Raw genomic sequence first — 12,030 nt, 5'->3', positions numbered from 1 at the left:
TAATACCAGAGTATCCACAGAGCAGGGTTGGAGAACTGGTTTCATCTCATGAGCTACTCTGATCCGTAGGTCTGGAGCCTTCTCTGGGCTTAGCAACATAGAGTGCTGTGATCAACTAGCAATGTCTGCCACGGGTGTCAAATTGAGTGGGGACATCTCTTTTGCTAGGCATAGTCCTTCCATGACCTAGAGGGACATCCTTCAACCCGTCCTCTGTAAAGTGTCACCTCCCTGACTGGGCTTTGAATGAAACTTTCAGAGTAAACACTTCTGAGTTATCTTTTCTGGCACGGACTAGAAGGCAGATGGGACTGTTGGAAGCTACTCAAGCTGATGGGAAGGCTGGCAGTCCCGAAAGGAAGTCGGAGAACCCCCTGCTCTCCGGCTGGCAGGTGGCAGTCTTCCCTCCACTTGAGTAGCCTGCAGGCAACTCGAGGATTTTCCCCAAGAGACAGCCCCCAATTCTATGTCATGGCCAGGTTAGTTGGGCCTGGCAAAATGTCACAGCAACTCTTCCTAGTCACCCAGGAGCCACAGAAAACTTCAGTTACAAAAACAGCTGGTTTGGGACAGCTCGGCCTGCCTGTCCATGCGACAGGATGAGTGTTTTGTGAAATATATTGCTACGTAACTAACTAGACAGCTTCACCTTCTGTATGAAACTTTCAAATATGAACCAATTATGTTTTGAGAGAACTTCCATAAATGATTGTTTTAGAAGCATCGTTAGGCCATTTTCTGGGATGACAGAGGCAGGACTCTGTCAGCCTGGAGTGATGGTGTGCTATCTGCCTGCTGAAGCTTCTCTAGTCTTTGTGGGAATGAGGGTGGGGTGGAACATGCAGTTTTTTTCTTCTTTTTTTCATTTTTCAAAGCTGTTTAAATAGCATTCCAGTCTACATTTAAAAGGTGGGCAGCCAAAAGACAGTCCCCTCTGACCTGGAAGTTGTACCCTGTTGTCTGAGACAGTGTCTGCTGACCCTGACTCTCACTGGATCCTAGGGCCAGGGTTGGTGTGAACTGGCACAACCAAACATTCACATTAACCTTGAACACTTGGTCCTCAGAGCCAGAGGCTGATGAGAGATCTAACCAAGTTGCTGACCACCTCGCTCTGTTCTTTGGAGATTTGTTAGGAAATAAGGACACTCACCAGCAGTCAGTTTGAAGAACAGCCTGGGCTATTGATACCTGCTTGCTCCTCAATAGTATAAAATAGTGGCTTTGGAAGCCCAGACTTTGGGGCTCCTTAAGGAAGAATATGGTCTGTGGTCAGGATGGAACATCCAGCAGACTTACAGGGCAGTGCTTCCTCCAGCTCACAGACCTCTCCAAACCACGTGTGCATGTCCTTGAAGTGAACAAGGGTAAATGGGTTGGTACCCCCAGCCTGCTAGTCAGAAAGAACTTTGAGTAGTCAGAAAGTTTTTCCCTCAGGTTTTAATTTATGCTTCTTGATGAAATGAGTTCTAAGAGGATGTGTTGCCCAGGCTGGAGGGTGGGAGAGGATGGGACTTGTGGCTGCAAACGGGGGACAACACTCCTAGGTCCTTAGTGTGTATCTGGATAGGGGATGCTGTTTTCTCTCGGATCATCTGCTTTCAGTGCCTTTCTTCCTAACAGTATTTACCTCACTGTTAATTCTAGTGACAAGGGGCCTCCACAGGGAGTTTCTTTCACTGACTATTTTGCTAGCCAGTGCTCTGGGAGAGGCTTGCCATGTTCTGTGGCTCATGGGGAGGCAGGAGGGCAGGGGAAAATGGACCAGACAATTGAGCCGTGCAGACCGACTTCACTCAGATCCCTCCTCCATCACTCACCGGCTTTGGGTTCACAAGGAAATTGCTTCAAGTCTCTGAGCCTCAATTTGGTCATCTATAACACAGACATGCTGTCACCCACTGCTTTTAATGAGGTGGAATACCTTGACCTGGGGTGAGACCCTTGCTCCATTAGGCTCTGAGTTCCTGGGGACAGGGATAGAGCCAGGGGACCAGAGATAACTGACTACTTGTGTCCTTCCAGCTCCGGAGCCGAGATGGCTCAGAGTACCTGATCCAGCACGACTCAGAGGCCATCATCAGCACCTGGCACAAGGCTATTGCCCAGGGCATCCAGGAGCTGGTAGGTAGAGCCTGGGGCTTCCAAGGCTGGTGGGGAGAGGATGAGGGGCCATTACGCAGGGCAGATGTGCCCACTGTAGGTGGGGCCCTTCACTTAGGCACTGGGAGCTCCACGGCGCCCGTGGGTAGTGCCCCATTCTGCAGATGCAATACCCCCTTATGGCTGGATGGCAAAAGGGCTGTTAAAGAAATAGTCTTTCTTAAGTATATGAATCCAGCCTCTGAGGTTGGCCCTGAAGGACTGCCTAGGTAGGGGTGAGGCACATCTTCCATTTCAACGGAGGCAAAAGGAAAAGAAAATATCCAAGAAACAGCCTCAGGCTAGAATGACAGGCTGAAACTAGAAGGTAAAACTTAAAAGGATTGAATTGAAGAGACTACCATTTTTTTAGGTTCAAAATATTAATTGCATGAGTAGATACGGGATAGGCCCCCTCTGACAACTATTCACCTGGAAACAACATGGGGCTTTTTGACCCTCATTCCCTAGGAGCCAACACTGGTTACAGCGTTTGGCTGTATTACTAGAGGTAGGAATCCAGACTCAGGGAGGTGATGCTGGTACAGTTGTTGGCAGTGCTCAGGTCCCAGCTGGAACTGCCAGCTCAGAACTGGGAGCCGCATACTGAAGAATCTGACCTAGCGGAGTGTGTGTGGAGTTGCTGAGGGAAAATATGGGGAAAGGAGTCAGGATCTGGGAGGTGGGTAAGGTGGAACAAGGTGAACTCCACCAACCGAGGGGCTCCATGCAGCTAAGGAAGGTGAATGTTCTGAGGTTCCCTGGTGGACGTGAGGGGAGTTAACCTGGGTAAGGGAAGAGTAAACGCTCTTCGGGTTGCGGGTGTGGAGGGTGCGTTACCAGGCCTGCTAGGACGGAACTTTGGGTCCCTCACCGTCCCCCAGAAGGACCTGCAGTTGGCTCCAGGCTCTGCCTCTCTGAGGCTGTGCTTTTCCAGTCCGCAGACCTGCCCCCGGAAGAAGAAAGCGAGAGCAGCAGCGTGGACTTTGGGTCCAGTGAGCGCCTGGGAAGCTGGCGGGAGGATGAGGCACGGTCCGGAGCAGGTGTGCACAGGGATGAGGGTGGAGCATGGAGGGCATCTTTACCGGGGTGTCAGGACCCGGCTGGGGCCGGCCGAGCCACCCCGGCGCCACCGACTGACTCGCTTCGCATTCCCTGCGGCAGCCGCGCACGCCCCGAGCCCCGGGGGCCAGGAGAGCGACTTGAGCAAGGTCAGGCAAAAGCTCCGCAAGTTCCTGCTCAGGCGGCCCACGCTGCAGTCACTGCGGGAGAAGGGCTACATCAAAGGTACCGGAGGGACCTGGAGAGCGAGGCGCCGGCGCCTCAGGGGCAGGCGGCGCTGACGAGCCTTTCCCCCAGACCAGGTGTTCGGGTGCGCGCTGGCCGCGCTGTGTGAACGCGAGAAGAGCCCGGTGCCGCGCTTCGTGCAGCAGTGCATCCGCGCGGTCGAAGCCCGCGGTGCGTACGCGGCGGGCTGGGTGGGCCTTCTGTGCGCCGGACCGCCTCCTTCCAGGACCCCATGACGCAGATCTCTGGGTGGACGCAGGGTGGAGGGGAAAAGACCTGGAGTTCCTGAGTGGGAATCATAGACAGAACATTGCCCCATCCCCCCAAACCCCGGCTCAGCGCCTCCCTCTCTCCAGGGCTGGACATCGACGGGCTGTACCGCATCAGCGGAAACCTAGCCACCATCCAGAAGTTACGCTATAAGGTGGACCACGGTGAGCCGGTCCCCATTCCCCGCCCCAGGGCCTGAAGGCACGAAAGGATGCTGACCCCCTCTCCCTCCCGCTCTCCGCTCTCCCCCTCCCCCCACCTCCGCCCTTGCTGCAGACGAGCGCCTCGACCTGGACGACGGGCGCTGGGAGGACGTCCACGTTATTACCGGTGCCCTGAAGCTCTTCTTTCGGGAGCTGCCTGAGCCGCTCTTCCCTTTCTCGCACTTCCGCCAGTTCATCGCAGCCATCAGTGAGTGCCCGGGGAGGTGGGGCGGGTGGGGTAGGGGTGCAGCTGGCCTTCTCCAGCGTCGCCTTGGCCCGGACCCCGCATACACACTGGGGGCCAGCCCGCTCTGCTCCCCTCGCCTAGCTGACTCTCCCTCTCCCTCCGATCCGTCCCTTCCCCAGAGCTGCAGGACCAGGCCCAGCGCAGCCGCTGTGTGCGGGACCTGGTGCGATCGCTGCCCTCCCCCAACCACGACACCCTACGGTTGCTCTTCCAGCACCTGTGTCGGTGAGCAGGCGAGCCAGGGGAACGGGGAGGCGGGCCCTCGCGGGACCCCCCAGCCCCCCCCCCCCAGCTCTGGGCCCTGATGCCGCCCTACCCCACCCCCGCTGCAGGGTGGTCGAGCACGGCGAACAGAACCGCATGTCCGTGCAGAGCGTGGCCATAGTGTTCGGGCCCACGCTGCTGCGGCCTGAGACGGAGGAAACCAGCATGCCCATGACCATGGTGTTCCAGAACCAGGTGGTGGAGCTCATCCTGCAGCAGTGCTCGGACATCTTCCCTCCACACTGACCCTCGCTGCTGGCGCTGCGGACCTGAGACTTGGGGCGGCGACTGTGGTGCTGCCACAGAAGCGGGAGGCCACGTTGCTGGACTCTATTTCTGAGACCCTTTACTTCCCACATGTCCACAGGCCGCTGCGAATTCTGCACCCCTCGCTTCTGAGGGTATGGTGACTCCTAGTGGGCAGTTCACAAAATGTGATTTTTTTTTCCCCCCTTGCCTGTCTTGTTCTGGGGTAATTGGGTTCTGTTCTTTATTACAGCGCCACCTACTGTGCGTGTGCGAGAATGTGGGGTGGGGGTTGACGGTTTTCTGGGATGGCCCACGCCCCATACTGGGAAGAGGAATTTGGGTGAACGGCTTGCTGGCTTCTTCAGGCCTGCACCTGGTTGAGGCCTTCCAGGACACCCCGTGGGGCCCCTGGCACTGCATCTGTCATGAAGTAGCAACTGACAACTTCTCTGCTGCTGAAATAGGACTGACCTGGGCCTCCAGCATGGGCCTCCAGCTGAACCTGCCTTCCCTCAGGCCTCAGGGATGAAACTCCTGCCCAGCACTGTCACTAGCTGGTTGTGGACCATTTTCATCTGCTGTTCTGTTTGGGGTGCTGGGCCTCTGCCCTCCCTGACCCATGTGTGTTCTGTGCAATAGTTCTTCCCATACCTGCCTTCTGACATGCACCATTTCCACACAAAATCCTATTTTACAGATGAGAAAACGGGCTGGCAGAGGCAAAGTGACTTGTTCAGGGTCCAGTGATCTTCTGACTCCAGCTCAGGCTCCTTTTACACCAGGGCGCAGCCTACTGGGAGGTGAAATGGAGTATTTCAGCTACCCCCAAACTACAGAATGGGCTTATGGGTAAAGCAAAAGAAACTAAGCTGGGTGGGTTCTCTTTGGACTTGGGGGGAGGGGAAATAGCACTAGCAGGAGCCCCCAGCCCCTCTCAGCATTCTGGCTGTCAAGTGTGCCTACCTAGTGCCCACCTTGCCATGTAGGGCTGGGAAGGCATGCAGGGGAAAGGGGGAAGGAGAACATAACCTCAGTAAAGGAAGTGTGGACCCTGGGGTCAGCAGCCCCCTTCCCTCATACACAAACCACCTCAGTTAATGTGTCTCAACCCCCCTGCTCCACCTATCCATTCATTTATTAAACAAGCAATAATAGCTAATATTTATTGACATTTGTACCATTCCAAGCATTTTACTTGGATTATCTTGTTTGTTTCTCACAGCCAATATTTATTACCTGCTCTTCTGTGCCAGGCACTGTGCTCTGGGGCAGGGGTATTGCACATGCCTCCCTGGTGGAACGTATGGTCTGGTGGGTCAGGCTGCCACAAGTCCACCCCTAATGCCAGCAGAGCTAGGGCAAGACAAATGGAGGCCTCATATCGAAATACTGTAAAGTTATACATCAAGCTAACAACTGTTCAATAAAATATGTTCTATTCTCCTACTCTGAATATTTGAATGTAAACTTTTTGGATTCTTCCAAATTCTGTGCCCAAATATGGTGGCATGAGAAGAGCTCCCCACTCGCAGAGCTATCCTGCCCCAAGAAGAGGTTCAGAGGCACACATACGGACACTCCAGTAAGGCTTCTGAGAACAAAATCCAAGACCATTGGAACAGAAGCTTAGAAATCCAGTGGTCATGGATGTGAGGTGATGCTGGAGAGGCTGGCAGGGGACAGAGTGCAGGGCCTTGTGGACCACAATGAAAGGGTTCCTGTGACACCCATGGTCATCAGGACAACGGGCAGGAAGATCCCTGAGCAGGGAGGTCTTGGGAAGTGTCAGCTCAGTGTTAGGACATTCACACTTACCTCAGAGACTTGTCTGCAATCTACATGGCCCAGAACCTGGTACAGGGACACTTGTGAAGCTTCTCTAGTCTTCATTCTTCAGGCGAGTCCTGGTTCCTGGGGCGAGACAGCCTCTGTGGTGGGACCAGTGGGAGCCAGACACACAAGTGTCCAGGAGGAGCCCCCAGAGTGCAGCCAGAAAACCTGGCAGGCGGGAGCGCACACTGGACTGTGACTTGTTTCCCGGAGTTCCAGAGCAGCCTTTTTTCAAGATTTAGTCCTAGCAGTGCTAAGGAAAGGGTACTTCGTCCATTTGGGGCCAGGACATCGGAGGTGGAAGAGCGTCCCCTTCAGGCCAGCACAGTAGACTACCCATTGGGATTAACAGGCGAGGTCCGACCAGGTAGAACCGGGGCCATGAGGTCCAGTACCCTGCCTCCCACCCACCCTGCCCCCTCCGGGTCATAGTCTTCTGTCACCAGCCTCAGAAAAGGTTTGGTTTATTAAGGAAGTTGGCAGACTTCCTTTCATGGATTTCACTCTCTGCAGCCCACCAGGTGCTGCCAGGTAGAGATGACCAGGTGGATGATATAACCAGGTTTGCTTTTTTCTTTTAATAAACTTTTTACTTTGAAAGAATTATTGATTCACAAGAAGCCACAAAAATAGTACAGAGAGGTCCGTGTACCCATCACCCGCCTCCCCCAGTGGTGGCAGCTTACATAACTGTGGTGCATTATGAAAACCAGGAAAGCAGTGGTGCTCTACAATTTTTAGACTGCAGACCTTACTCGATTTCACCATTTTTTGCATGCACTCATTTTTTGTACGTTTCTGTGTATAATTTCATGACATTTTATCCCATGTGTAGATTTATATAACCCCCACCACAATCAAGATACAAACTTGTTCCATCACGTTAAAAGAAATCCCTCATGCTGCCCCTTTATAGCCACGCCCTCCTCGCCCCTCCCTAATTCCTAGGGAATTAGGACCTCTCCCTCTCTACATCTGTCATTTGGAGAAAGCTATATAGATGGAATCCTAAAACGTATCCTTTTGAGATTGGCTCTCTGCACTCAGCATAATGCCTTTAAGGTCCATTCAAGTCGTGTGGGTATTAAGAGTTCATTACTTGCTATTGCTTAGTATTCCACAGATAGGCTTTTAAAGAAAGGTGTTCTCCCAGCTGTGAGTGCAGGAGGGCGAGAGGGAAACCAGTTAGGCAGCTGCAGGAGTCCAGGTAAATATCACAAGCCAGACCTCCGTCTTGATGGGGCTGCGAACCACCTCCCTGCCACTGGAAGTGGCCCCAGGTGTGCTCAGGCCATTGGGTCAGAATCAGCCGCTGGGAACCAGGGATTGGGTTGTTGACCCAGAGCTGCCAGTAGGGGGCGCCCGAGGTCTTTTCCAGGGGCTGATTCTCAATGAAGATCAGGACAGGTTCCAAAGAGTTTGGGGGCCGCTGGGCTCGTGGACCAAGAAAACCCTGGAGTCTCGTCCACTTCCGGACCCAGCCTACAAGTTTCAAGGCAGCCCTGAGCTCCAAGGCTGGGGGATGAGGCTGACGACGTGTAGTGGAGGAAGAGGCAAGGTGAGGCCTGGCGTGGTGCAGGGAGAGGGCTCTGGCCCTCCGCCAGCGCAGGGCGCCTGCTCAGAGGGTGGTTCTGAGCTCAGGCCTCGAGGCTGAACCCTGGCACCTCTGCCCCGTCCATCCTTCGCCATCTCTGATAATTGTCCTCAGTTCTTTGCCCACTTCTCCCAAGATTACACTCCCAAGACCCGGGAGCGTGTGCAACCCCTGTGTCACCATATTCTATGTTCCTCCCTACACGGCGCTTCGGCATGCGCCCCCCTCCTGACTCAGGGCTTATCCATCAGGTGCTGAGCTGCATGGAGGTGACATTTGTGAAGCATGCAGCGTGGGCACTTAACTGGGTGTGGGCACCTGCTAACCGCTGGGGGATGGGGCAGGGAAGACAAGCGCAGCAGCTGCGTTCCCAGGGGCTCTGGCTTCTGTCTACTAGGTGGAACAGTGGACAGTGGCAGGCACTCTGCTCAAAACTTGTACTGGCCCCATCCCTTCCGAATTCAGCCCACTCTCTTGGCATGATCTTAACCCCACCCTGGGTTCCTTGTCCCAAAGTGCTTGCAATGCCTGCTGCCAGATGCTTGCCAAGCAGCTTCCCACCTCCACGCTCTTGTTCAAGCCATCCCCTCTCTGTCAAGGGCTCTTGCCGCCATTCTCTAGCTCCATTCCCACTCCTCCAGGAAGCCTTCTCCAGTGCCTAGCACAGAGCAGGATAAACAGTGTGAGTCCCCATCGTCTGTGCTCCCACATGTCGTCTCTACTTCCACAACAGAATCTTTTCTACGTGGCCTTGCCTAAGGATTTGTAGTTTACGTGTTTGCTTCCCCCAGAGACTTCTTGTCATCTTTTACTCCCCAGAACCTAGTGCTGGGAAGGGGCCAACTAAAGTATGATTGAATGAATGAAGGCATCAGTTGACAGACATTTGAAACCCTATTCCTCTGACCCCCTCTGATTATTCCTGGGTGGTTTTCTATCCTGATGCTTGTTTCTGTGCTGCCTCTAACGCTGGCATTCCACCCTACCCTCTTCCAGGCTCACTCTGGCCCCTCTCCCTAGGCAAGCTCACCTGCACTGGCAGCTTTGACTTCTGTCCTTCCTCTAACAGGCCCAGATCCAACTCACAGCCCATAGCGGAGGGCCCTGAGCCCTGTACATACCTTGCTTGTCCTTACCTGTCCTTTGAACTATCTGAACGTTAAGCTCCATCAGAGCAGGAATTGTATCTATCTGATTGACCACTGTACCCCTGGCACCTGTATATGCTCAGTAAATATTTGTGGAATGAATGAATGAGTGAATGCGTGGGAGACTCTCCTTCTGAGGCCTGCGAACAGTTCAAATTCATCACATCCCAGATTTATTTCATTATCTCCTCCCTCCACACAATTTGCTTCTCCAGTCTTTGGTACCTCTCTCTCAGTCCTCTAGTTTAGAATTCCCAGTCACCCCAGACATCACCTTTTACTCTCTTAACACATCACTCAGCCACTATGTTGCCCAGATTCTACCTCCCATCTTTCCCATTCCCATACCCCCCTCCCCCGTCACTGACACACTCCTAGTTTAGACTCGACACTCACCACCTGAACCTGCTTAACTGCTCCTAGCTTGAGTTCCTGACCTCTATTTTTGCTTTTATCCATATTGCCACCTGAATGATTTTTTTTTAGAACATCAATCTCGCTATGTCAACCCCTAGTTAAAATCCTCACGCGTCCTCATCACTTATAGTTGTATTTCCCAAAGTGTATAGCTCACACAGTGGGTGGCAGATGACATAATGATAGGAGGTTCAAGGAAAAAGGGTACAGGGGGGTGTGTGTGACAATTAACAGGAAGTTGCAAAACGAGGTTATTTCTTTCCTGGTTCTCTCTAGCCTCTGAAGACATCAAGGAGAAAGTGTCCATGTGGCTCTGGAATGACTTTCGCATCCTTTTCACTTGCTAATCTCTTAACAGGGATCAGGATGCGAAGCAAGCTGCCAGATACAAGACATTTAGCTGGAATGTAATAATATTGTCTTATTTATTTTACAGTTGCCTTCTGTCTATCACATGTGATATTGGTGGTTTTAGTTATGGTCATAATAGTCCATAAAATAAATGTATTTGGGAAAAGATATCGCAAATCACATATCCTTCAAAGGGCTAACATGCAGAATATATGAAGAACTCCTACTTATCGATAAGAAAAATCAATAGATATTATAAAAAATCAAATAGAAAAATGAACAAAAGGCTTGAACACTTCATAAAACAGAAGGTATCTAAGTAGGCAATGCACAGATGAAAAGTGCTCAACTGCATTAGTCATCAGAAAATGTGACTTAAAGCCACAATTTGATATCCCTGTACACCCACCAGGACTAGAATGAAAAAGACTTTCGGTATCAAATGTTGGCAAGGATCTGGAGCAACTGGAGCTCTGAGTCACTGGTGGTGAGGAGGTAATTTATAACAACTACTTTGGGGAACCAGCCATGCCTACTGAAGCTGAGCATACCATCCTACTCCCTGACCCAGGAATTCAATTCCCGGGTATAGTTCCAGCAGAGACGAGCACCTGTGTTTACCGAGAGAATCATGCGCAGGAACGTTCGTGGCAGCGCTCTGTCAGGATGGCCCCAGATGAAAAACAATCTATGTAGCAGCCGTAGAGTGGCTAAATACATCTTGGTACGTTCACATAGTGCAATACTGAATAAATTAAACTATACAAAACTTGAGCCAGACATAAAAAAAAAGAACAGTCTTTCTGGTTCCATTTATACAAAGTTCAAAAGTAAACAAAACTAATCTCTGCTGTTATAATGGGGAGAGTGGTTACCTTGTGGGAGTCTGCCTGGGGAGGAGGCATGAGAGCAGCTGCTGAGGAGCTCATAATAATCCGAGTTTTGTTTGTTTGTGTTCAAAGGAGTTGGTTTAATTTCAGGTGGTACAGAATTCAGGGTAGAACAGAGACTGAAGAACATACTTTGGTAGGATTCTGGGTTGGGTTTATTCTGACCTCACAGCTAAGGTTGAAATGGCTGAATGAGAACCAAAGAGACCAGCCATTGTATCATCATCACCACCATCATCATTCTTTACAAAAGTTTATTCTTAAATATACAACAGGCTCCAAGACAACACTTCATACTAGCTAGTAGTGGCAACAGGGAATCCAGATGTTAAAACAGGAGTGGAATTAAGGTTCACCATAGCCCCAGGAGCAAGGAACAGCTCACTTTTTGCCAGATTTCTTAATTCCATCTGGGGCCGGGGGCCCTTCCCCCAGCCTTCATTTTTAGCTCCTTGAGTTTCTTCTGCTCCTCTTTTTGCTTCTGTTTGAACACTTTATCTTATCCATCTCCTTGGCCTGCTTCTTGGGCTGCGTGAGGGGCTGTTCTTGCCATCTTCGCAGCTGGACATGGCGCCTGCCACCCTTTCCCCAGACCCTGCCACCAGAATCCCATATCATTCTGGTTTTGACCTGGGTGGAAAATTACTGTTGGTTCCATGAGTGAAAATTAATTGATTTGTGTATTTCTTCACATGTAGATTGTTACACATGAAGAAATAATTACTTAAATTTAAATTTTTAAAAAGTGAAACATTTAAAGACACGTATTAAGAAGATTCAAGTCTGGAGGGGGATGGCCTTTGCACAGGAGTCCGCGATCCTCCCAGAATGCCAGCATTTTGAATAAACCTGCTTTTCTTTCCACCGAAGAAAAGGAAGAAGAAGAAGGAGAAGGAGAAGGAGATATGAAAGTCTGAAAACCTGACAAATCTCTTAAAGGTGGAGTGCAAATGGTAGGTGTTCAGGGCACCCTGCCCTCTGGAATCAAGTCCAAATGGCCAGCCCTGACTCCTCAGATTCCACATCATGTCATGAGATGGTTCAGTGCGGTGGGTAGGAGCACAGTTAGAATCTGAGCTCTGCCATTGGCTGGGCCTTTGAGACAAGTTACCTAGCCTCTCTGAGCATCAGCTTCTTA

The 12,030-nt window shown here is 51.5% G+C and overlaps 1 protein-coding gene and 1 pseudogene across 7 annotated transcripts in view; one reads left to right on the top strand and one right to left on the bottom strand.

The window, feature by feature from the left end:
- ARHGAP27 (Rho GTPase activating protein 27) overlaps positions 1-6,113 on the top strand; it is a 30,750-nt gene extending 24,637 nt beyond the window's left edge. For 4 of the 6 annotated variants that reach the window (XM_081027148.1, XM_081027149.1, XM_081027151.1 and 1 more), the window contains 8 exons: positions 2,026-2,124; positions 3,080-3,185; positions 3,307-3,429; positions 3,502-3,600; positions 3,786-3,863; positions 3,976-4,110; positions 4,269-4,374; positions 4,482-6,113. In XM_081027148.1, coding sequence (XP_080883274.1) covers positions 2,026-2,124; positions 3,080-3,185; positions 3,307-3,429; positions 3,502-3,600; positions 3,786-3,863; positions 3,976-4,110; positions 4,269-4,374; positions 4,482-4,659 — 924 coding nt within the window. In that variant the 3' untranslated portion in view covers positions 4,660-6,113. The remainder of the gene's footprint in view (positions 1-2,025; positions 2,125-3,079; positions 3,186-3,306; positions 3,430-3,501; positions 3,601-3,785; positions 3,864-3,975; positions 4,111-4,268; positions 4,375-4,481) is intronic. The other 2 variants (XR_013991827.1, XR_013991828.1) reach the window with 1 other exon arrangement.
- A 5,160-nt stretch (positions 6,114-11,273) lies between these two features.
- On the bottom strand, positions 11,274-11,461 carry LOC308488618 (translation machinery-associated protein 7-like; annotated as a pseudogene). The gene has a single exon. The product of its transcript is annotated as a translation machinery-associated protein 7-like (transcript).
- Positions 11,462-12,030: the final 569 nt, after the last annotated feature.

This window comes from Rhinolophus hipposideros, assembly GCF_964194185.1.
Source record: "Rhinolophus hipposideros genome assembly, chromosome: 20".
NCBI classification, from domain to species: domain Eukaryota; kingdom Metazoa; phylum Chordata; class Mammalia; order Chiroptera; family Rhinolophidae; genus Rhinolophus; species Rhinolophus hipposideros.
This window is presented reverse-complemented; position numbering and strand designations above follow the sequence as displayed.